At 49.5% G+C, this 24915-nt stretch overlaps 1 protein-coding gene across 13 annotated transcripts in view; it reads right to left on the bottom strand.

Annotated features, from left to right (window-relative positions):
- CAMTA2 (calmodulin binding transcription activator 2) overlaps nucleotides 1-24915 on the bottom strand; it is a 1813542-nt gene that overhangs the window by 439421 nt on the left and 1349206 nt on the right. For all 13 annotated transcript variants that reach the window (XM_069643632.1, XM_069643658.1, XM_069643676.1 and 10 more), the window contains one exon: nucleotides 10019-10097. In XM_069643632.1, coding sequence (XP_069499733.1) covers nucleotides 10019-10097 — 79 coding nt within the window. The remainder of the gene's footprint in view (nucleotides 1-10018; nucleotides 10098-24915) is intronic.

Genomic DNA, 24915 nt, shown 5'->3' with positions numbered 1-24915 from the left:
TTAAAGTGTAGAAAGAAGTTGACACTTTCACTTTCAGTGCAGTGCACTGAGCGTTCCCCTAGACAGCGAGAGCATGTGTTTTGGGGTGTGTATTGTGCGAGGGAGGGTGTGTGGTGATGAGGTTTGTTGGGATCGGTGCAGGCCAGTAGGGAACATAGTTCCACTACTTCTTTTCGTACACTTGGAACACTGGCTGAATCGAAGTATGCCCATTGCTGCCGCTGACCTTCCCATTGCAGAGCAGGAGTCCCCAGACATCCTCTCTTCTGTCCCCATGACTGAGGCTCAGGAACAACAGAAGCTGCAGAGATCCAAAGGAACTGTAGCCAGCTGGAACCATTTCTTCTAACCAGAGGTAATATAAAGTCTAAGAGAACTTACCTTTTGTTGTGTAGCCTTACTTGCACTCGGTGGAGACCTGTCTTGGTTACCATGCAGAGTTGCTAAAGCTTTGCCCCTCACAAGCCTCCCAGCTTGTGGCCCTTCAAGTGTTTACACAGTACTTTATAATTTATTTGTTAACCTTTGTTTTATTCCTCTATTCTATCTTTTACACCTAATTCAGTATTGCTTTAAATGTACCAGTGATAAATCAATGTCCACAGTGTCTTAACTATTTAAGCCACCTGAGAGTGTAGGAAATGTTGTTGTGCCATCTCCAATGGGTGTCATCTGATTTAGAGAAACAGAGTGTGGTTTGAAGTATATTTAAGTGTTACATGTTTTGCTCCCTTTCTGAAAAAGGTTTATATAAGTGACTGTGAAATAAATGAATAATTGTTTTATCAAGAAACCTCGAGTGCCAGAGTTTATTTGGATAACTGTACTTGTAAAACTCATCTTCATCCTCAGCTGCAATAAAGCCATTGTGTCAAAATGGCCCCGGTCTTCTTTTTTCACAATTTCTTGCTTGTGAGGACTTCCTTGGGTTTTACTCTGCGCACCAAACCAGGTTTAACCCTTTTCTTTATTTCGCATTTGGTAGGCTTCAGCACTGAAAGCCGCCTCTGGCTCCAGTGTGTCTGGCAGGGCAGGAAGCGAGGGAGGTGCCCCAAACTCGCTGTCCTTAGTTTCCTTGGTAACCTGAATGCACCCGGTGCTTATTGGCTGGCTGGCTGTCCTTGCAGGACAGAAACCCTGCTTTGTGAGTGACAGCTAGGTTGTGCATGAATGGGAGAAACCTGCATAAAAGGCGAGGCTTCTTGAAATGAAGACAGAGTCGACCACTGGACGAAACATCCGAAGGAATCATGAAGAAAAGCTTGTTGCATCCTCCTGGACCGTTGAACTGCCCAGTGAAGCCCTGCTGCTGTTCTAAAGCTGCTTTTCCGAATCGACTACAGAAGCTCCAGAGAGGACAACTTCTTCCCTTGGGTTGGTGGGACCAACTAACCCAAAGACCAACTTTGCTGGAAGACCTTCGCCAACTGGCTGTACTTCTTTGCTGCTGCTGGAACCAAGTGCAAGGGGTCGAGAAATCCGTAGTCGAGTGCAACGTCTTTAAGCCGGACCGAAGCTCCAGGAAGATCCTGAGGACCCTCCCAAAGCAGGACAACCCAAGCTTGAGTAACCTCATCAGAGTGCTGGACTCAAGGAGTGAAGGAAGCCCATCAAGTTTCCAAGATCTGTGGTGGTGCTATTTGCAGGTAGCTGAAACCACTCTTTTGTCTGTAGCTTGCATTATCTCACTTGAGACTTGTAGTAGCTGCTTTGAAGAGTTGATCTCAGCTCTGACTTTCACAAGCCTTACAGCTTGTGGCCCAAAAGTGATCATCTACAAACTCTTTAACTTTGTGCAAGACCTTTGTGCTATCTAAGAAGTGCCTCAGCTCCATAGACAGTGTTCAAATTTACTTTGGCTGTCCTGGCTCCCTGCAGACTCTTCTGGCCCATTGCCTTTAATACTAACTGTCCCTCAAAGGTGATACATTAGTGTTTAACTAATATTGCTGAGAAAGATTTTCTCTAGACTTCATTGAGAGATCTAAAAGTTCTAACATGCTCTGATAACCTGTTAACCTTTTTCCTTCCCTTAACCTTTACTTTCGACAACCTCCCAACTTTACCAAAAAGTGCAAAAAGTGATATATAAATGCCAATACTGTCCTAGTAATTGAAGTCGCCTCCGGGTGCAGGAAGTGTGTATGAAGCATCTCTAATAAGCTTATCTTAATTCTGAGAATGTGTTATGAAGTGCATTTTTATTGTTGCACATTGCCCTTTATGAAGAATGATTTTTTTAAACTGACAGTTACATACATCATTATTTTACTAGAAAACCTTCAGTAAAATGGTTATTAGGATACTTGTATGCGTGGATTTCGATACTACACCTCTACAGCTCACATTTACCCCTCTTGAGATAAGTCTGGCTGCTCAGTCACTCTACCAACTTGTGTAGTACAGACCTATACCAATAAGTGGGTTACCTAATACCAAGAGGAGACGACTGGTGTAGGGTTACTGCATACAATCTTGCTTAACAGTAGCCTCGCACCTACTCCCCTTGTATCCTCTTCTCAGATGGCCAGGGAAAGGCCATTGCTTTTTGATCCTGACCCGGTGGGTGGAGAAGCGAGGGAAGGTCACCTGGGTGGAGTGTCCTTGGGGATTGGTGAGAGATATCCACCGGCAAAACATGGTATCCCCCTTTCCATTATGAGAACCAAGCTCCTCCTGCCCAGACCTTTATGGGCTATTGCAAACCATCTCCCCTCATTCAACTCACTATAGTACTGGGACGAGGAAGAGGCGACTAGGAGTAGTGAACACTAGTATGTAATTTCACCACTCTAGTACTGAGACGAGGAATTGGCCTGCAGAGTGTTGTAAAGGTCAGGCATGTACCAAATGCTCCACTAATCACGACCAGGCAATTACAATTGTGGACTAAAACCTGCAACTTGTCAAGTGGTTGCAGGTGTATAAAAGGTGGAACAACCAGCAGGAGAGCGACCAGCAGGAGCAGCAGGCGGGAGCCGAGGCCGATCGTTGTGGGCCCGGAGGGAGAATCCTGCATACCAGGAGGCAGCTGAGGTGGGTCCTGCACAACGGACAGGAAGCGGTAGACAACCCCAAGAAGTTGTGGAGTCAAGGGCAGGGCGGACCGCGAGAAGGCCACAGATGTGAGCTGTGGACACAGAAGAAAGGAACAGAGTTACCAACAGCATCCGCAGGGGGAAGGCAGAATAGCTGGCAAGATATGGCAGGGTTTGTGGTCAGTGCAAAGCTTGTTGGCGGAGCAGAAGCCGAAAGCACAGCTGACCGGAGGAGAGGTAAGGGAGTGAAAAAGGAAGAGCACTCGGACCGGGACGCTCCTGCACGATGTGGGAAAATAGATGCTTAATGACTGGCAAAATATGCACAAGATGAAATGACTCCAAAGCAATGGATAGAGAGGAAAAATAAGAATATAAAATGGAAGCAGCAGATTAAAAACTCACAGCTACCGAAGATGGTACTCCTTTATCGACCTCGGAAGGATGAAATGCTTAGTTGACCTTGCTGGGATTCGAACCCATGACCTGCAGATCGCAGCAGTGAGCGCTCAACCCGCTGAGCTATCTTACCAACTGTCTCAGATAGGCACCCAACATCCATTAGGAGAGGGGGGGAAAGCAGTTAAAATGCTCCATGTGCCTGACCAATTAACCATACAATACTAAATTATCAGGATGCTTAGTATAGACAACTGATCATATTCCAGACATATGCTCTACCAGTGCTGTGTAACATTTTCTTTAAAATAATATTTTGATCAAAATATTTGCTTGTAGACAAAGGGTAATGCATACAAATAACGCTAATTTCATCCCAACTTAACAATCCATAACATTTAAAACAGTACAATTGCATCACATTCTCTCTACAGTGAATACTGAAATGATGCTCATTAATAGTGACATATAAATAGTGTTTACATTTACAAACAATGACAATTAAATGAAGTGCACAGCAATAACAATTATCACAGTTAACAGGACAAACACGATCTCTCTAAATTAAACTTTGACCGATTCTTTTATGGAGTTTTTAAATTTGCCTTCTTTTATCGTTTATATTCCATGTATGTTTTTCTAGAATATAAATTCCGACCAAGTTGCCAAAATTCTGGGACACCGTCGTAAAGAAATATTGTCGACACAGTGTGTTTTGGCATCTTTGATTTTCATGCTCTGAAACACTTGTGTACGAGCGCGATATAAATAAAATATCAATATCTACTGCTTGTGTGTTCATTCCATGAATGTGTCGACCTTAATCAGGACAGTAAAGTTGGAACGTCTCCCACAAATGTGCTCCTATGTTATACTGCCTTTTTAAAATTAAATTCCGGTCTGTTGGCTTATATTCTTTCAGTCTGGGCCAATTTTCAACTGAATGCTTCCGGGATACCTTTGTGTCCCATGTGACGAATTTTTGGATGTCATCTCTTCTCCCCTAGGGGGGAGTCCCTTTTCTTGATGCCAGGGAGGTTAGGCGGCTACCGGATAGTCCCCCTGTGCGTGGTACACAGCGGGTGGATCTCACGGGAATGAATCGCCCCCTATGAGACCAGGGATGACTATACTGGAAGGGCATGGTATTCCAACACTCCAACACACCCTCACTTGCCCTCCTATCCTATTGATTTCACCCCTCAACCTCACACTTCTATGATTGTGCTAAGATAGAAAACACAATCTCCTTGAGAAGTACTGAGACAAGGAGGAGTAGGGACTACCCAAGTAGAGTCCCCTTAAAAGATACTAAGATGAAAAAGAGCTCTGTTAACTTCTGGGAGACTAGTCAATTCAGTACTGGGATGAGGAAGAGGCGCGGAACCAAAGTAAGTGGACCAGACAATCTGATACATCTAAATTACATTATGGAACAAAAAGGGATGAAGGACGCCGCTTAAGAAACCGATAGTTCTTGTGGCGGTCACCAGCAAGGAGGAGCGACGGCAGGCTGGCCATATGAAGGTTCCAGGCAGTCTTTATGGCTAGTTAGCACAACCAATACCTGGAGTAAGATCACTGTTGCAAAGCCGCTGCAGACCAGGCAGATCGCAGGTGGCAAAGAAACCCAGGACCACTGCGGACCAAGACAGAAGGTACGCAGCTGGTGGCGAAGGCGCCGGTGCTCCAACCAATGGGTTAAGAGACTGGGGAAAAACTACTAAGCCAAGAATATAGGGTGGGAGAAGCATCCAAAGTATTCTTCATAGTCACAGTACCTGGCAGGAGAGTACACCAGGTGTACTGTGCACAGAAGATAGAAAGTGCAAGTTTGGGTCCCACACCGATAGAATCATCCTCATTGCTCCTCATGGTCACAATACCTGGCAGAGAAGTGAGCCAGGTGGGTGGTGAATCCAAGAGAGAGTAAGGGGAAAGAAAGCAGTACCCCCGATACAGAGCTGTGGACATTAATGTTCACAGTCACAGTACCTGACCAAGTGGTAAGTCAGATAAGAAGAACCAGGGTAAGGGAGCCATTCCCCTTCGTAGTTGTGGAAATTGTAAAAATAAGCCAAGAAAAGGGAGTCATTCTCTTGATACTGTGAGAAGTCTGAGAAAGACCTGGGGAAGGGAGCCACTTTCTCCAGGAGTTGCGAGCATTGCGAAAGAAGCCAAGAGTAGAGAGTCATTCTCTTGGCAGTACAAAGAGCCTGGGAAAGGCCAGGGGAAGAAAGTTAATTATCCTGGAATTGGGAAAACACTGAGAAACCGGAGGAAGGTTAGGGGGAGGCTATCCCCCTAACAATGCAAGGACAGAACACTTTATTTTCTATGTGCCCTGGTGGAGAGTCAATCCAAGGAACCTTTTCAGACTTTTTGTGATGTGCCCTTGAAGAAGAACACTTCCCTTTTCCTACAGATGACCTTTGAAGTATCATCCAGAAGAGGAGAGCCATTCTACTGGATTAAGAAGATCACCCCTTTTTCCTTAGTTGATATCGAATGCAGGGAAAGGAAACAGTTTTTAGCACGACAGTGTACTCTTTGGTTTTGACGGACCTCCTGACAGAATGCTTAGTTTGTTTGAGGCAGGGAAACGCCTCTTTAAATAGGGTACAGGTACGGTTTTTCCTTTTATTTTGATCTCATAAAAATCTGTAGCCAAAAGCATGCCACCAGTGTGTCAGTCTTCTACGTCTGCACCCTTACACCCATTTTACCCTTTTGTTGTCCGACTTCTGTGCGGTCTCTTATTTTCATATACCGGAGCTCATGGCATTGCAGCATCTGAGTAATGGACAATGTATGCCGGCACCACAAGATAAACAGGTGAGCCATATAAAACATATGGACCATAAGAAATAGGAGCCATGAGCTGCGGTATATGGAAATAAGAGACTGTACACAAATTGGACAATAAAAGGATAAGGTGGGACACAAAGTGATTCCGGAAACATTAATTTCATTCCAATTTTCTTGGCTAATTTTAAAATTTGCCCAAACTGAAAGAAGATTAATCCAACAGATAGGAATTTAAATTTAAAAAGGTGCTATAACATATGAACACATTTATGGGAGACGTTCCAACCTTACTGTCCTGATGACGGCTGGCACATTCATGGAATGAGCACACGATGAGTAGCTCAAAGAGGCCAAAACACACTGTGCCGACTATATTTCTTTACGACAATGCCCCAGAGCACTGACAACTTGTTCATAATTTATATTCTAGAAAACACGCATTAAATATAAAATGATGAGTGAAGGAAGGACAATTTCAAAACTCCCTGAAGTAATCAGTCTAATTTAGAGAGATTGTTTTTGTCTCGTTTCCTGTGTTCATTGTTATTTTCGCGAACTTCATTTAAGTGTCATTATTGTTTGTAGATGTAAACACTATGTATGTGTCACTATTGTTGAGCATCATTTCAATATTCACTGTACAGAGAATGTGATGAAATTGGACCGTTTTACATTTTTCTATGGATTTATATTTGGTATGAAATTAGCGTTATTTGTATGCATTACAATTTGACTCCAAGCAAAGATTTTGATAAAATTCTAAAAATAAATAAAACATTCTGAAGCAATCTTGATCATTTAACATTGTATGATTTCAAGGAATCTGGGAGATCAGGATCATTACCAGTTACCCCTGTACGAGTATACCTGACCAATTAACTACAGTGTCCTGAAGAAACACCCCACCCCTGTTATATATGGTAGGGCCTAGACCAGGGGTTCAGGACCAAACACATACAGCTAAGGTGTAGGCAGAAAAGAGAACTAGACATTTTTAACCTACAGATAAATAGTGCAAAAGGCCCATAAGGCCAACACTGACATCACATCACCTTAATTCAACCCCCCTTAGTACAATATATTAAACTAATACAAATGCACATATGATCATATCAGTCTTGGGGTGAAAAACTATTTCTACACAGAACATAAATCTTCCAAAAGGATACATTTTGACAACATTTACAAACACAATGCACTCCCAGCCCAGTAAAAGTAGTCACACAGTTACAAATTGATATTGATATTTTATTTCTATTGTGCTCGTACATAAGTGTTTCAGAGCGCGGCAAGGAAAGGGAGGGGAACAGGGGAGAACAAAACAGCGATCTTACTAGGCCCAGTGACATTCAGAACGCGCAAGTGCATGGGAGAGGGGGGAGGGGAAAAGTGCATGGAAGGGGGGAGAAGTGGAAAGTGTGAAGCAGAGGAGAAACAGATACATAACAATAAATAAAGGCAACAAATAGTGGTAGTGCAGCCAGCAATTTGCAAGTGCTAGGTTTAAGGCAGCAGACAGGGTAGGTCTGATAAGTGCAGGAAGAAAAAGGGGGGGGGCTGTATGTGTACAGATACAGACCCCAGTGCAAGGGGTGGCCCGGAGGCAGTGCAGGAGGTTGGCAGGGTGAGCAGGGACCTGGGCCCGGAGGACAGAGAGTGGCCAGGTGCACGGTGCCAAGAGAGAACAGATCAGCAGGGGAGAGGGGGAGCGAAGGCAGAAGAAAAGAGGAAGGTCTTAAGGTGCTTCCGGAGATGGTTCTCCTCAAGTTTTAGAGAGGCAGGGAGGCTGTTCCAGAGGGAAGCCGCAGCCGAAGACAGAGATCTACCCCCAGCTCATTTCTTTGAAAAACAACTGACCCTGAGGGAGTTGGAGGAAGAGGAGCAAAGAGCTCGAGAGGGGAGGTATTTGCGGAGGGATAGCTGAAGGTATTTTGGGCCCAGGCCCCAGAAAGCCTTGTGGACAATGAAGAGGGTTTGAATTTAATCCTTGCATCCACTGGGAGCCAATGGAGAGATTCCAGAGCTGGAGAGATACGATCCCAGGGCTTGAGGCCAAGGACAAGTCTCGCAGTCCTGTTCTGGATTATTTGCAGAGGGCGGAGAGTAGAGGCAGGTAGATTTAGAAAGAGGCTGTTACAATAGTCCAAGCTAGAGAGAAACAGAGCTTGGGATACAATGAGCTTCTTGGGGAAGGAGAGGAAAGGCAGAGTACCTCTGAGGAGGTGCAGCAGGAAATGTGACTTTTTAGAGACTTCGGAGATGTGGGCGGAGAAGGAAAGGGTGGAGTCAAAGATGACCCCAAGGTTCTTAGCCTCGCAGGTGGGGGTAGGAGGAGGGCCAAGGGAGGCCGGCCAGAGAGTGAGGGGAAATGATGGTGAAGGTGTGCCGATGAGGAGGATCTCCGTCTTGCTGGCATTCAGACAAAGATCATTGACGGCACACCAATCTTCAATGGCAGTTAGGCAATCAGAGATGAGAGAGGGAGAAGAGGTGGCAGAGGGCAGCCTGAAAATGAGTTGAGTGTCGTCAGCGTAGCACTGGAAATTTGAGCAGAAAGTGGCAATGCAGTGGGTGAGAGTTGCCAGGTATTGGTTGAAAAGCCAGGGGGAGAGGTTAGACCCCTGGAGAGCACCATAGGTAGAGAGGAAGATGGATGAAAGGAAGGACCCAAGTTGGACCTGGGAGGGTCGATCTGAGAGGAAAGAGGTCAACCAAGCCAAAGCCTGATCAGTGATACCCAGGTTTTCACGGAGACGGTTGAGCAGGATGGTATGGTTGACCGTGTCGAAGGCAGAAGAGAGATCGAGGAGGATGAGGACAGAGGGAGTGTTAGAGTCAAGGTTGGTGAGCAGATCTTCATGGAGGTTCAGGAGAGCAGTTTCCGTGCTTCTGGCACCTCCAAAGCCAGACTGGTGGTCATGGAGACAGCCAAGAGAATTGGAATGAAGGTTAAGCTGAGAGATGGCCAACTTTTCCAGGAGTTTGCCCAGAAAGGGAGTAATGGAAATTGACCCCCTCAAGTAAGTGTTACAGTGTGGCAGCCACTCACCTATACAGGAGAAAAGAGTAGAACTTTGAAAAATAAATCAAAAATCACAGGTGAGTCCTAAAAATCCAGTCTTTTGCCTAGAATTTCCTGAACCCATATGGGTATAGGTAAATGTTCAAGGGCAGGACAGTACCTCTGAAGTCACTTTAGGGGAGTTATAGGGCAGGTAGAAAGTTCCATAGGAGTCAATGGAACAAAGTAAATGGGCCAGCTGCGTGTAAAAGGTAAGTCTGTTTTACCCCACAAGTGCTTATTCCATGGAAAACAACTACAGGGATGACCAGAGGAGACACAAATCAATAGATTAAGAGGCTGTTAGCAGAACCAGAAGCTCTAGAAGAAGATGCTGCAGACCAGGAGGACCCCAATGTAAGATAATCGAAAAATGCAGTTGATGCCCACCTCCAAAGGATCTCTGCCCCGGGCCAGAGGGACGCACAATTATAACAAATAATTGTGCACATACTAGGACCCAGAGGTAAGTACTTTCAATGACAACAGATCCAGCATGGTGAAACAAATAGAGTACAGGTTTCTTTTCTAGGTGAACTTCACAGGATTCTGTGCTCCGAGACTTGAACCCTGAGCCAAAGACTCCCCTCACGACCAAGGAAAAGCACAAACAGCATTCCCATGACATCGACCTGGCTGGGTAAACCTTTGAGATTTAGAATACATGTAAATTCACATCTGCACAAGTGAGGATACTGCTAGATTGACTTACCAGGGGGGTGCAGGAGAAGTGGTCAACATTGAGGGGGTCTGCCTCCTGCTCCAAATCCAAACTCTCAGCATTGACGCTCCTGAACAACAGAGAAGGTCAGAGAGTTAAACACCCACACAAACTATTCACAACAGGATTGTCTTACAATCCTTGCCTTTAAAACAAGCTTGTATTGGTAGTTGTGGTTTAAAATTATACTCCAGAGGACTGCTTAGAATATCACTTTAATAACATATTCTCTACACAAACCGGTGAAAGAAAATTGCCATACTCCCTTAGTGAAGGCAGTTTTTGAAAAGCTTCTCTTGCCAGATCTTGACCACTGACCTTAATGGGGGAGGGAGGGGGGGTGTAAGGGATCAAGAGTAAGATTTGGACACAGTAACAAGTTTCAGTATGAAATAGGACCTTTATTGTTAAAAGAAACAGGGGTTTGGGGAACTCCTACCTGTCCCAGTGTATATGAGGGGTTTCTGTCTCAAAGTCTGTGCCAGGAGGTTAAATCAAAGAGCATCCTGCGTCCAGAAACCCTAAACGGACCCTTAAAAGCTAAACTTAAAACAATGTGTAGAAGGGGAATTTTGTAAGCTATACACTTAGTACTATGCACTATGTAGTTTTCTTTTAGGGTTCCAAACGAATTTCTAAGGTGCTCAAAACAAAAAGGAATTAAAGTTACTTCCCCTATGTTTCTTCTGGTCTTTCACTGACTGTCCGGTACCTTTGGAAAAAAGGTCATGTAATGTTTCACTGTTTCAAAGGGCTCTCCCCTCTTGTGTCTCTTTCTTTATACAATATTTCACCTCAGTTTCAAGAGGGGCGACTTCTCCCTTGAGTTTCTCCACTTATTATGCGTCCACAGTCTTAAGGAAAATAACTCTTTCCCTTTATTCCTTCTGTTTTTCACCATCCAATATATTAATACAGTACAACGCTATTCCAGGGGGAATAAGCCTTCCCTTGGGTCTCTTGAACCTACTGTTTATTCTCACTCCGTATCTCATTAACCATAAAGGGGTATGGATCTTCCCTTTTCCTTTGGCAGTTCCTCCTTTTACACCTGGTGTAGTCTCCTGCCAGGGTATTGCAACTTTATTGCTGTTCTTAAGAGTCTGGGTCTTCCCTTTTTGTATTCTTTCTCACGGTTTCAGGTTTACTTCTCTTCTTACTCCTTGTTTACTCTCCTGCCCGGATATCACAATTCTGTTTCTTGGGTGTGGGTCCCAGACTCTCTCAGAGCCTGGTTTACTCTTCTGCCAGGGCTTTATATCCTTTCATGGATGGGAGCCCCAGACTCACTGTTTGCCTGGTTCACAGGGCCCTTTTTTCTCTACTCACTCTTTCTTTCATCATATCCAGGAAATAATGCTTTTCTCGTATTGGGTCATCCACCATTTCTCAGCAAAGTTCAGCGGAAAAAAGAGTGGTGCGGGGGAACAGGAGAGGGAGAGACAAACAAACTGGTCTTAGTACATTCAGGTCATGCATCCATACAGATAGAGGTGCAGAGACAGAGGGTAAGGTGGTGGAAACACAGAGTCCAGTCCAGCAGGGCCCTGGATTAAGTGCAGAGAGGTTGCCCCGCTCAAGGTGCGTAAGCTAAAAGTGCAGTAATGTTGAACAAAGTGAAGCAGCCCGCAGGCAAGTGCAAAATACTGGCGGGGGAGCCTGGGACCTGTAGGCTCTGGAGGTGAACCAGTCAGCAAAAGCTGAACAGAGTTAGGGAGGAGAAGAAGGGTGGAGAGAAAAGAACGGAGGTTAGCAGGGGAGAAGGAGGAAGAGAAAAGGCCCTTCTTGAGGAGTTTCCAGAACTTAAGGTGCTCCGGCTCAAGATGGAGCGTGCCAGGGAGGCTGTTCCAGAGGGAAGCACCGGCAGAGGAGAACGATCTACCCCTAAATCTCTGTTTGTTTAAGCAGCTTGCAGGGAGTTGGAGAACGAGCGGAGGACTCCTGAGGAAGAGTATTTAGGAAGAAAGCATTGTAGAAAATGTGGGCCCCAGCACCAGAAAGCCTTGTGGATTATGCATAGGGTCTTGAACTTGATACTTGCAGCCACAGGGAGCGAGTGGAGGGATTTCAGCGCCGGAGAGATACGGTCCCATGGCTTGAGGCCAAGAATAAGTCTTGCTGCTCTGTTCTGGATAAGTTGTAGAGGACAGAGAGTAGAAGTAGGAAGATTGAGAAAGATGCTGTTGCAATAGTCCAGCATAGAGTGAACCAGGCCTCTCGAGGTGATGAGACTCTGGGGGAAAGTGGGAAAAGGTAGAATACCTCTGAGGCGGTGCAGTTGGTAGTTGGACATTTTGGAGATGTCTGAGATGTGAGAAGAGAAGGAGAGAGTGGAGTCGAAGATGACCCCAAGATTTTTTGCCCCATTGGTAGGTGAGGGCGCAGGGCCAAGGGAGGCAGGCCAGTAAGAAAGCAGGAGCAGGGGTCTCAATGAGGACAATCTGTCTTACTGGCATTCAGGCATAGATTGCTAGCAGCACACCAAGCCTGAATTGCGGATAGACAGTCAGGGATGAGCCGGGAGGAGGAGGAGGCGGCCCAGGGTAGCCTGAAAGAGAGCTTGTGTCATGCGCATAACACTGAAAGTTAGAGGTAAAGGTAGAGATTCTGTGGGCCAAGGGGGTCATGTAGGTATTGAAGAACCAGGGACAAGGTTAGATCCCTGAGGGACACCACAAGTGGAGAGGGTGGTAGAGGAGAGAAAGGGCCCGAGTTCCACCTGGAACGGCAGGTCAGAGAGAAAGTAGTCGAGCCACGCTAGGGCCTGATCTGTGATGCCCAGGGTATCACAGAGACGGGTGATCCGGATGTTGTGGTTTACTGTATCGAAAGCAGAAGAGAGGTCGAGAAGAATGAGGACAGGAGGAGAGCTGGAGTCAAGATTTGAGAGCAGGTCTTCACATGTGTTCAGGAGAGCAGTTTCCGTCTCTCTGAATGCTCTATAGCCAGACTCATGGTCAGGGAGACAACCAACAGATTCAGTATGGTGTGTAAAGTTGAGTGATAGGAGGCTTCTCCAGGAGTTTTCCGAGCAAAGGCGTGTTGGCGATCAGTCGATAGTTTGCCGGAAAGGACGAGTCGCTGAGGTTTTTTTGAGCAGAGGGTGCACAAGTGAGTGCTTGAGAGGAGGGGAAACTTTTGTTATGAACACCTCTTTGAAATATTGGGCCACCAAACCGTTCTTAACACTGGTCGTATTCTTATCCATGTCCTTTTCCAAGCATTGGGTCAATGAACCTTTCTTCACACTGTTCATATTCGTCTCAACCTCTCTCTCCAAGTATTGGGTCACCGACCCTTTCGTAACCCTATTCGTATGAATCTCTCTTTCCAAGTATTGGGTCACCAACTCTTTCTTAACACTGTCCTTATCTTAACACTTTGTATTTGTATCAGTTCCTCCAATAACTTTAATTGGGCTTTCTCGCGCTGTTAATGATATGCGACACTCGCTCTCAAGTGCTCCGGTAACTCACTTGCTCTCTCAGGGCTTACCGGGCAGCTCTGGCATCCTTGCGTCCTTCGTCTTCTCCTTCGGTTTGCTGGCTGGGGTGCATCCCGTTAGCTGTTTGGCTCGCGCTTTATCTTCCTTTGCTTCTGGCAGATCCAGCTGCCTATAGCAATAAAGCGATGAGCTTCTCTTGGTCCGGTCTCTCTGCACGCCGTTGTCGTCAGCCTCTGTGCTGCCTTCCACAGGGTGCTCGCCACCGCCGTTCCAACCAGCATCGGCAGAATCTGCATTCCTCTGCAGTCGCTGCCTCTCACTGATATTCTGTTTAGTTGTGTGTGTTTTAAACTTCCCGGAATTAGTTCCAGAGACTAGAATGCAGCGCCTGCTTACCGCTTCTGGTTATCCTCATTGTTCTGTATCAAAGGTGCTAATTCAGTGCCAGATGGAGGGGGGGGAGGGCACCTACCACCTACGGGAATAAGCAAGAAGAAATGGGGCTTCCCTTGGGGGGGGAGGGGGAACATGGGTACACAAACAAATTGCAGCCACAACATGAAAGAATGCCTCTTGGAGAAATGCAGTTCAACACATTTAGCAGGGATGCCCTCAGGTTAAGATTTGCACACGAAACCTGCTCTGAACACATGATCAGCACACCACGGGTTAGGGTAGAGGGAGACGAAGCTCAAGCCGCGGGTCACGGCCAGCCCGATGCAGCCAAGTCAACACTGGGGGATGTAATGACAGGGAGGCAGGCCAATCCTACGGGCACTCGGGGGTAGAGAGGGAAGTGGACCTGAGCCAGAGAACTGTTCACAAATCTAGGAGTGCCTGTCGGCAGGTGCTTATGGGAATGGGAAGCTGAACAGAGTGGCTTTTCTGGGAGGACCAAACAAACGGTATGGTTCTGAGTCCCTGGGAGGTGGCCAGCCTTCAGAGTATCCATCACAAGGTTTGCAAAGGCCATATCCAGCAGGTACCATGTAACTGTCTCCCTTCCCACCAGAAGCAGGGTGTCCAGTGTTTCTTTCACAATGGTGCTGACTACTGGCAGAATAATAAAGTCCCAGCGGTCAGCACAAGGAGCAAGTTACTTACCTCTAACTGTTGTTCTCCAGCATGGGTCTGGCATGGATTCACATGCTCACGAATATTCCCCGTCATCAGGCCAGGAATCCTCGGTATAGAAAAAAATCAGTATCAGTTTTGTTTCTGATCTGTCTTTCTTAGTAGTAACCAATCACTGGTCTCTGGGTCATACTGCCCCCAGCCAATGACTGCCCTCTCCCTAAGCCCCGCCTCCGGCAGCCATCCTCAGATTTGGTAGCACGTAAAGTGGCAGTATGACCAAGTGAAGAGCCGCAGAGGGGTAGGCGGGAGGGTTCCCATGTGAATCCATGCCAGACCCATGCTGGAGAACAACAGTTACAGGTAAGTAACTTGTTCCTTCTCCAGCATGGGGTCTGGCATGGATTCACATGCTCATGAATAAGAGAATACATAGCAGTACACACATGCACAACCACGGGAGGTGGCAACAGGCTCAACATTAAGGAATACAACAACACAACATTAAGCAACTCTTACCTCCTCACCAGGCTCACATTAGGCGAACAGGTTGCGCAGCACTGCTTGGCCGACCCTGGACTCCTCCATGGAGTCCCGATCGACGCAGTAGAATCTTGTGAAGGTGTGCGTCGACCTCCACGTCGCAGCCCTGCAGATGTCCAGCAGGGGCATATCAGACAGGAACGCCGTGGTAGCAGCGATCGCTGTGGTCGAATGGGCTCTCGGACGGCCGGGCAGCGGTCGGTTTGCCAACCGGTGACAGTGCATGATGCAGCCGGAGAGCCATCTGGAAATGGAAGTCTTCGAGAGAGCCTTCCCTTGATTCACAGTCCCAAAGTTCACAAACAGCTGTGACGTCTTCCGAAAACTCTTCGTGCGGTGCACATAGAACTTCAGCGCTCTAGCTACATCCAGCGAGTGCAAAGTCCTCTCGGCCGGCGACGAAGGCGACGGGAAGAAAACTGGCAACACCGAGGGCTCGTTGAGGTGGAAGTCCGACGGCACCTTGGGCATAAAGGATGGGTGTGTCTTCAGCACCACCCTCGTGTCATGAAAAGTCAAGTATGGAGGCTTGCAAGATAGGGCCTGGATCTCTCCCACTCGTCGTGCGGTGGTGATGGCCACGAGGAAAGCTGTCTTCCATGACAGGAACTTCAAAGGCGCCGAATGCATAGGCTCGAATGGGGCCCCCATGAGCTTGGTCAGCACCACATTAAGCTCCCACTCCGGGGCAGGAGCCTTCACCGGCGGGAATGATCGGAATAGTCCCTTCATGAATTCTTTCACCAGGCGATGAGACCACAAGGACGCCCGTTCCGTCGTCCTGGTATATCGGGAGATTGCAGCCAGATGTATTTTGATGGAGGCGTGAGCCAGTCCAGCTTTGGCCAGCAACAGTAGGTACGGCAGTACTTGAGGGGCCGTAATCCGCAGAGGGTTAATCTTCTGTGCACGGCACCAGACAGAGAACCTCTTCCATTTATGTCCGTAGCACTCGAGAGTTGAGGACGCCCTGGCCTTTGCAAGAACCTCTCTGCAGTCGACCGGGATGTCGTACCCTCCAAACTCTAGTGATGCAGGAGCCAGGCCTGCAAGTTCAGCGACTCCGGGTTGTGGTGAAGAATGGCGCCTCCTTCTCTGGAGAGAAGGTCTGCGTCCGTCGGCAGCTTGACTGGTGGGGACGTTGACAAGTCCAGACGGTCCGGGAACTAGATCTGTCTCGGCCACGCCAGTGCGACGAGGATCATCCTGCACCGGGACCTCTTGAGCTGGTTGATGAGCCGGAGCAGCAACGGCAGCGGAGGGAACGCATAAAGAAATAGGCCGTCCCAGGGGAACGAGAAAGCATCGCCCATGCTCCTCGGCTGGGGGAACCTGCTGGCGAACCTCCGGCACTCGGAGTTCATCGCCGTCACGAAGAGATCGATCTGGGGTTCGCCCCATCGTCGGAAGAGTCGATCCACTTGATCCTGGCGTAGTTCCCACTCGTGGCACGAGCGCAGCTCCCTGCTGAGTGAGCCGGCGATCGTGTTTTTTATTCCTGCCAGATGAAGAGGCACCAGAAACATCCCTTGGGCGACGGCCCAATGCCACAGATCTTGGGCTTCCTTGGATAGGGCCGGGGACCTGGTCCCGCCCTGCTTCCGGATGTAGAACATCGTGGTGGTGTTGTCGGTGAAGATCCTCACCACCTTGCCCTTGAGGGACGGAAGAAAAGACCTGAGGGCCCAGAACACCGCGCGGAGCTCCAAGATGTTGATGTGGAGAGACTTCTCCTCCGGGAGCCAAAGGCCTCTCGTGTGAAGATCTCCGGAGTGTGCTCCCCAACCTTCCAGGGAGGCGTCCGTCGTCACCGTCACCTGGTGAGCTGGGGTCTGAAAGTCCGTGCCCGCCGACAGATGGGAGCGGGTACCCCACCACCGGATCGCCTGACGGAACGTCTCGTTGAGAGGGATCCTGTCCTCGAAGATGCCCGTCGACTGGATCCAGCGGGCGTCAAGGAACTCCTGTAAGGGTCTCATCCGAAGCCTGCAAAAGCACACCAGATAAATGCAGGAGGACATCATCCCGAGGAGGGACTTGATAGATCTTACCCTGGCCATGTCCGTGGCCAGCAGACGCTGCACCTTGCCCAGAATGGTCCTGGTCCTTTCCTCCGACGGCGAGGCCAGCCGCGCCACTGTGTCGAGCTTGGCCTCCAGGAACAGGACGACTTGCGACGGAACCAGGTGGGATTTTGGAAAGTTGATGGAGAATCCCAGGTCCGTGAGCAGTTGGACGGTCTTCGCAGTGTGCTCCATGGTGAGCTCCCTTGTCCTTGCCCGGATGAGCCAGTCGTCCAGGTAGGAGTAGACGTGGATCCCTTGTAGGCGCAGCCGCGCCGCCACCAGTGCGAGGCACTTGGTGAACACCTTGGGCGCCGACTTGAACTGGTAGTGCCGCCCTTGGACCACGAACCTGAGGAACTTTCGGTGTCTTTTTAGAATGGGGATGTGGAAGTAGGCGTCCTCCAAGTCCAACGACGACAGGAAATCGCCCTCCTCCAGCTGTCCCAGCACATGCTGGAGGGTGACCATACGGAACTTCTGTGCCTTGATGTACTTGTTCAGTCGTCGTAGGTCCAGGATGGGGCACCATCCTCCTGTCTTCTTTTTTACGAGGAAGTACCTTGAGTAAACTCCGGAGCCCCGAAGCTTCTTTGGGACGAGCTCGATGGCACCCTTCTTGAGCATCGCCCTTACTTCCAACAGTAGTTGAGGGACGTGATTTTCCTTCCTGGCCACGGGTGGAACGCGAGGGCACTTCTTCTGAAACTCGAGGGCGTGCCCTTGGGCCAGGGCGTCCAGCACCCAACTGTCGGTGGAGATGGACTCCCACACGCTGATGAATCTCGCCAGCCGTCCTCCCACCGGGGTGCTTCAGCGGGGGCCCGACCCCACGGTCGGTTCAATCTTGTTTGGAGGCTGCCTTGCCTCCTTGTCGACGACGACGGGCACCACCTGACTTGCCGCGTCCCCTGTAGGCTTCCTGGGAGGAAGATCTTGCCGCTTGGCGGTAAGTGGAGGAGCCACTGCCGGATCCCTTGGAGGCACCTTGTCTGCCTCCGGAGCTCCGAAAGGACGGCCGTCGTTGTTGGAGCACTCCCAGTGCCCGGGCAGTCTCTGTGTCTGTCTTGATGGCCTGAAGGGACTCATCAACCGCCTTCCCAAACAGGTTGTTCCCGTCGAAGGGCAAGTCCAAAACCTTGGTTTGTACGTCCTGGCGGAAATCCGTGGCCTTGAGCCATCCTCGTCGTCTCAAGCAAACGACCTTGCCCAACTGACGGAAAACCGGTGTCGGCGATGTCCGTTACCACCGTGATGGCGTGGTCCGAAGCAATCCCCCCCTCCTGTAGGATTTCAAGGGCCTCAGCCCTTTTGGCGTCCGGAATAAAGTCTAACAGAGGGGCGATTTTGAACCACAACTCCCTGACGTAGCGGGCTACGATAGCCAGGGCGTTGGCCGCCTTAATAGTCGTCGCTGCGGATGAGATGATCCGTCGTCCCATCGTGTCCAACTTCCTGCCCTCGCCGTCCGGCGGGGAAGTTGATGTCGAGGCCGATGCCCCCCCAGCTTTCTTCTTTGCCGCCGCCGAGACGACCAAATCCGGGGTAGGTAGCGCCCGAAGGCACAAGGGGGCTGCGTCGGGGACCCGGTACTTCTTCTCGTACCGGTCCCTCTTTGCCGGCGCCGTGGCAGGGTTCTTGAGGAGGGCGAGCCCCTCATCCCAGATGTCATCAAGAAGCGGTACGGCGAGGACCGTCTTCCTTTTAGCCTCCTGCCGTTGGTAAAGGAACCCTTCTTTCTTCTTTTCTTCTGGGCAGAGCTGAAAAAGCTCAGATGCCCTGGAAATCATGGCATGAAAGGATCCAATCTCGTCGGGCGGGGACGCCAGAGCAGGGGGCGACGGGGGACACGTCTCGTCGTCGCCTCCGTCGTCATCTGTGCCTGTCGTAGCCGTGTCCCGTGCCTGTATCATCCCCGTGGGTAGTAGACCGTGGGGAAGGCAGAGCGGGTCGCAGAGGTGGGAGAGGTGGCGTAGGATGCGTCCTCCTCCTCTTATGCGGTGGACTCTCCGAAGGTCCTGGCTCCGGTTCCCCCGTCTGGTCTGGCTCAGGTACCTCCGTCGGGGGAAGGGGCAACCTTGTCCTCATCTCCGAGCATAAGGACTGAATCGCTGACAAAATGGCCGCTGAGGTGTCCTGCAGTGCCGGAAACGACGGGCGCGAGGGCTCTTGAGGAGCCTTGTCGGCGACACCGTCGCTCTCGTCGTCGCCCTCGTCGGGATCCCTCCAGATGGGCTGGGCCTCTTCCATGACTTCGATGAGCTCTTCATCAGAGGTCGTGTCTGTATCCATGATGGCCACCAGCCCCTCCCCCACCTTTTCCAACGAGGACTTTGTGGGGGTCTTCTCAATGGGCCTGAAAGATGACTCCCTCCGCGGTGGCAGGGAGACTCTGGGTCCTGAGGGCGCCTCCACTGGTGTAGCCTTCACAGGCTGAGCCAGGGCCGCAGCGACATCCTCAATCGAGGTCTTAGCAGGGTGAATTAAGGGCATCGTCACCTTCTGGATGCCTGGGGCCTTCACCTTGGGGGGAGGGTCCGAGCATCGCTCCCCCTCTGCCAGAATCTTCGAGATCGACCGGGGCCTCTCCAGAAGCTTCGCCGGGTTCTCGGACTTCCTCTTACCCGAGCCAGAGCGTTGGCTCGTGGTTGATGGCGCCGGGGGGGATGCGCCCTGCCTGACAGCCAAGGAGCCCGACCGTTCGGCGCTCCCGGTGCCCGCAGACTCACGGTGCTTAGCCTTTTGTTGGGCCCCCGTCGCTTGGGCGCCCTCACAGGACTTAGAAGACCGCTCGGACTTCTTTTTCTTCTTCTCGCCTGATGGGCTCTTCTCTTCCAGCCAGTTGGCGAGACGGAGGTGGCGATCCTTCATGGTCCGCTCCGACATGTTCCCACAAAACGCACAGTCCTTCTCCTTGTGCGTCTTGTGCTCATGGAGACAGTAGAGGCATAACGAATGCTCGTCCTCCTTGAAAACATTCTGAAGCTGGCATCCAAGGCAGGTCCTGAACAGCTTCCCGGGCGTCGAGCTTCCTTTCTCCTGGGCCATGTCCGGGGTAGGCCTCGGAACGTCTGGAATCCTCCAAAAGCGTAACTCGACGTAATCTTCACCCTTGAGGGGCGTAGAAAACTCCGAAACTGATCCCCGTTGATCGGATGTAGAAACGGTGGAGCTTGAGGCTCTATTTAACTGAAAAATGAGAAAAATCTCCTCAAAAATGTGCGAAAACACAGCAAAAGCTCGAGAGCTACAGCACGAGGACTCCCAACACTTGAACGTGCGGTAAAAATCTGAGGATGGCTGCCGGAGGGGGGGTTTAGGGAGAGGACAGTCATTGGCGGGGGGCAGTATGACCCAGAGACCAGTGATTGGTTACTACTAAGAAAGACAGATCAGAAATGAAACTGATACTGATTTTTTTCTATACCGAGGATTCCCGGCCTGACGACGGGGAATATTCATGAGCATTTGAATCCATGCCAGACCCCATGCTGGAGAAATGTTATTTTACTAATTGCAAATTGTTCCCAGGAGGGGTGAGAAGCGGAGGAAATGAGTTGGGAACTGTTGATCTGTTTGCTCCAATCAGGTTCTACTAATATATGTTTAGCTCTTAAGGATCTGACGTAGTTGAGCCAATGAGTTTCTAGAGAAACATGGAAAATATGAACATCCTGAGCTACAACTGTGTAATGTTTTAACCATTGTATTCGTAGTATAAAACAAATGCTCACTGTATGCCCAGATGTAAGCTCTCATCAATCATTTCTTGTACACTCTTCTCTTCTGTTTTGTTTTATTTGTGCTCGCCCAGCTGTAATAAACAGTGTTGTTTCTTGTCCCGGTATGTGCTCCTTTTTTATCACGATTTTTATATGGTGGAACCAGAGGACCCCTCATACATATTTGGACACCCCAGTGAGATTCTCAGTCCTCCCAGTTAGCTGAGGGTATCCAGGCTGAGGGTCCGGCGACCGCAGACCTGTCCAACGCGCATTAGGAGGAGGCCCTGTAGATGCCCAGTTCACGAAAGTCTGCCTGGTCCAAATGCCGCCCACGCTCAGTGGGAAGTGTGAGCCCGTGGTGGAGGCTCAGTGTCGAGGGGACTCAAGGGTCTCTAGGACGTGAGTATAACCATGCAAAAACACACTGCATAGTGGTTGCATGTCCACGGCAGTGGAAGGATAGATTTGTATCATGTTTAGGACACATCCTGAAGGACGGAGGGCGATCGGTGTAGTAGTATTAGACATTAGTGCGAACCACCCAATAGTGAGTGGACGCGAGTGTCGGCACAACCACATTACAGAAGGAGCGATGCACAGTGAGTGGTGATCCCCATCAGACAGGAGTTGCATGTAGTACTGGCAATTGTATAGTTGCGATATTGGGGTTAGAGTTGTGTTATTAAATGTGTTCCTGTTATGCGGGGTACAGAGATGGACACACGTGTGGTAGTTAGTGTTCTTATGATGTGGGCTCGTGGTAAAAAGATCAACACCAAGAAGTACCTCATGTAAAATAGTGTGCTTGGCATTGTAGCGGCAGGCATGTGCACACTGTGCAGGGGAGGCACAGCGCTTACATGCCGTAACATAGGGAACGGTGAGCCCATGGAGAGTGCCATTGAATACTAACACTGAGTGAGTGGTCGGGTCTGTGGAGAGGGCCAGTGTGACGAGCGGAGTGTTTGGGTGGGCCTGTGTTGAGGGCCAGAGTGAACGCCGAGCTAGGTGAGATTGGGAGTGAGTGCATGTGGGGGGAGAAAAAGGGGAGGAGAAGAAGAAAGGTAGGAAAAATACAAACGGTAGCTGGGATAAAAGACGAAAGGATGTAAGGAAATAATGGCCTATTTAGATAGCCCCCTGGATCAAATGTGCCGAAAATTGCCCCAGTATCGCGATAAAATAGTAAAATAAAATGTTCAATGGGCTCAGTGTCTCTGCTTCCAAAAGGTCAGGGTTTTCCCAACTCCCTTGGAAGCAGATCCATAACCCAGGTTCCGAGTGCCAACCAGTCCCAATTGGGACCTTTTGGACCCAGTCCTGGCGCCAGTGGCACCAGGCTCATAAATATGCCCAGTCCCAGCGCTGGAAGCGCCAGGCTCATAATGCTTGGGTGGACTTACCTTTAGCAGACCATGCTGCTTACTTGCCTGCCAGTTGAGCCTCTGATCCTCTTCTGTTTGGAACTACTTTTCCTGTTGGGTGGGGCTGGAGCCACTCCCTAGATTCAGAACACTGGAATTCTTCTGGAAGGCAGGAACTCTTTTCTTACCAGGAACTCTTTTCTTACTTAGGCGTGGCTGTGGAAGGAGACACCTAAGCACTACAGGAGGCTATTTAAACCACACCCGGTGGATGAATCTTGCTTTGCGTTATTCTGCAACCTCTGCAGCAGAACGCTCATCGTGTCTTCTGCATCCGGTCCTGGGCCTAAGGAAAAAGGCTTACCATCCTGAATCCAGTCTTCAGCAACACCTATAAAGACAAGAAAGAACAGGTTAGCATTCCGGCATCTGAAAGGCAAAGGCTTACCTACTCTTCGTGCGCTCCGGAGGTCTTCACACTGCATTCCGGCATCTGAAAGACAAAAGTTTACCAACTCTTCGCACGCTCCGGAGGCCTTCGGCGCTGCATCCCGCATCTGAAAGACAAAACAAGGTGCGTTTAAAGACATTGGGGAACTTTAATACTCACGTGCCATTACTCCTTTCCACATCTAATCCAGTGGGTATTCCGGCACCCTGCAGCCGCTCCGACTCGTACCTGCAAAATAAAAAGACAGTTAGAGCGCATAGTGAAGCAGGCAACAAGCGCTTACTTACGTGCTTCCAGGCGCTTCTATTCATCACACGGGCTCCATCTTCAACTCACTTCAGCCCGTCATCCGCCATCGCCGGAACCCTGCAAAACAAGAGACATCATTACTAAAGACTTTAAAGACATTTGAATGACTCGAAACTTACAGTTCGTGCAGTAAACGACGGACAGCAGTCCTCTGAAGTCAAGAGGCCTGCGCTACCTATCCAGTGAAGAAACTGGTTACAGCACCCTGCCCCGAGGCAGATGGAGAGCTCGGCATTCACTTACCTAAGACATCTTACTCTACACGTCAGGCATACAGTGCACAGAGGTCCAGCCCAAAGAGCCAACCGGGTGCTACACATCACCTTTGAAGATACGGTAGTCGCCCAGTCAAGACCGGCGCCTCTGCGAGAATCAGGTGAGCGTTACACTCAGGATACTGCAGGCCAGGGTTTTCATGCATGGCCTGGGGAGGGAACTTTTGACAGCAAAATAGAAAATAAATTCATGTATTTGTTAACAGAATACAAGTGCTCTAAGTTGAAAAGGAGAGGGAACATATTGGGGCTCTGGAATTTATAACAAGAGACAAGAGGGGGAAAAAGGAAAAAGGAGGAAGAGGAGACTGCGGGAGGGAGCGGACCAAGTTCTCTGCCCCCACCTTACAGTGTCTATCGTCATTACGGCCCACAGAGGGGTACACAAACCCCAAGCGACAGACCTTGGAGGGGCCATGCAAAAACAGGGGAAAAGGACAGATGCACGAAGGGAGGAAATCCATACAAGGGGGAGAGGAAATAACTAGCGGACATAGAGAAGAATACACCCCAACAGGTGCATGCATTATTCAGTGAGGCAGAGAGAGTGATAGAGGAGGAGGTGTGGAGGAAAACTAAGGTGGATAAGGGGGAATGGCTACCAGGGAGAAAAATATTCAGACTAGACAAAGAGGAGAAAAACAGGAAGAGAAATAAGGTGGAAGGAGGGGACGAAGATGATGCAGCCAGCCTTAGATGCAGGACTGCTAGGGGAAGAATGGAGCGGTGTGGACAGCGCGGAGTAGATGCCTGATAAATGGAGAGGGAGGCAGAAAGAGCGAAAACGTCAGGACAGTGATGGAAGTGGAAGGGACTGGTCCACCTCCCTCTGGAGTAGAGTAGGTAAGGTGAACAATTAAAGTTACTCACTCTAGTGGCTGGAGTACTCATAGTCCATAGTCCCCTTTCCTCCATCCTTTTGGGCGTCCCCCAACATGGGGAAAGTACCGGAACCTTTGACAGCGAAAAATTTAGCTTTCCCTATAAATTTAGTATAGCGCGTGGGGGGCGACCTCGGACATGGGAACGCCCCGCTGAGGCCCCGCCCTCTGGTGCCTCACCTTAGTCCCTTTTGAACACATCGAACGCTTAGATACCTGGCTAATCTTAGCACATATTAGCCCTTGGCATACAAGCGCGAGAAAGCAGGTGGGACATATGGAGGAAAGGGGACTATGGACTCGGAGTACTCTAGTCACTACGGAGAGTGACTTTAATTACTCATATTTCCCCTTTCCTCCATCCTGGTGGGTGATTCCACCGAACAAGAACATAGGGTGGAGCTGTGATAGCCTGCCTCATATCTATGATGAAGCAAAAAGGTTCTTCAGAACAGCTTGACCAAACTCTGCATCGTGCCTGGAGCTGGTGTCCAATTAGTAGTGCTTACAGAAGGCGGATGGAGTGGCCCAGTAGCCGTCTTGCTGATGACATGCCAACAAGCAAATCTCTGAAACACGACAGCCGTGGCCTTGGCTCGGACCGCATGGGCATGAATCCCCTCAGGAACAGGTCTGCCTATGGCTGTGTATGCCTCCAAAATAGCCTGAACCATCCAATGAGTGATGGAAGCCTTGGTGGCCTGAGAGCCTCGGGGAGAAGCCCCCAAAAGTCACGAACAATGCCTCAGACTTCCCGA

Source organism: Ambystoma mexicanum, chromosome 1p, assembly GCF_040938575.1.
Source record: "Ambystoma mexicanum isolate Mex_15411 chromosome 1p, UKY_AmexF1_1, whole genome shotgun sequence".
Lineage (NCBI taxonomy): Eukaryota > Metazoa > Chordata > Amphibia > Caudata > Ambystomatidae > Ambystoma > Ambystoma mexicanum.
This window is presented reverse-complemented; position numbering and strand designations above follow the sequence as displayed.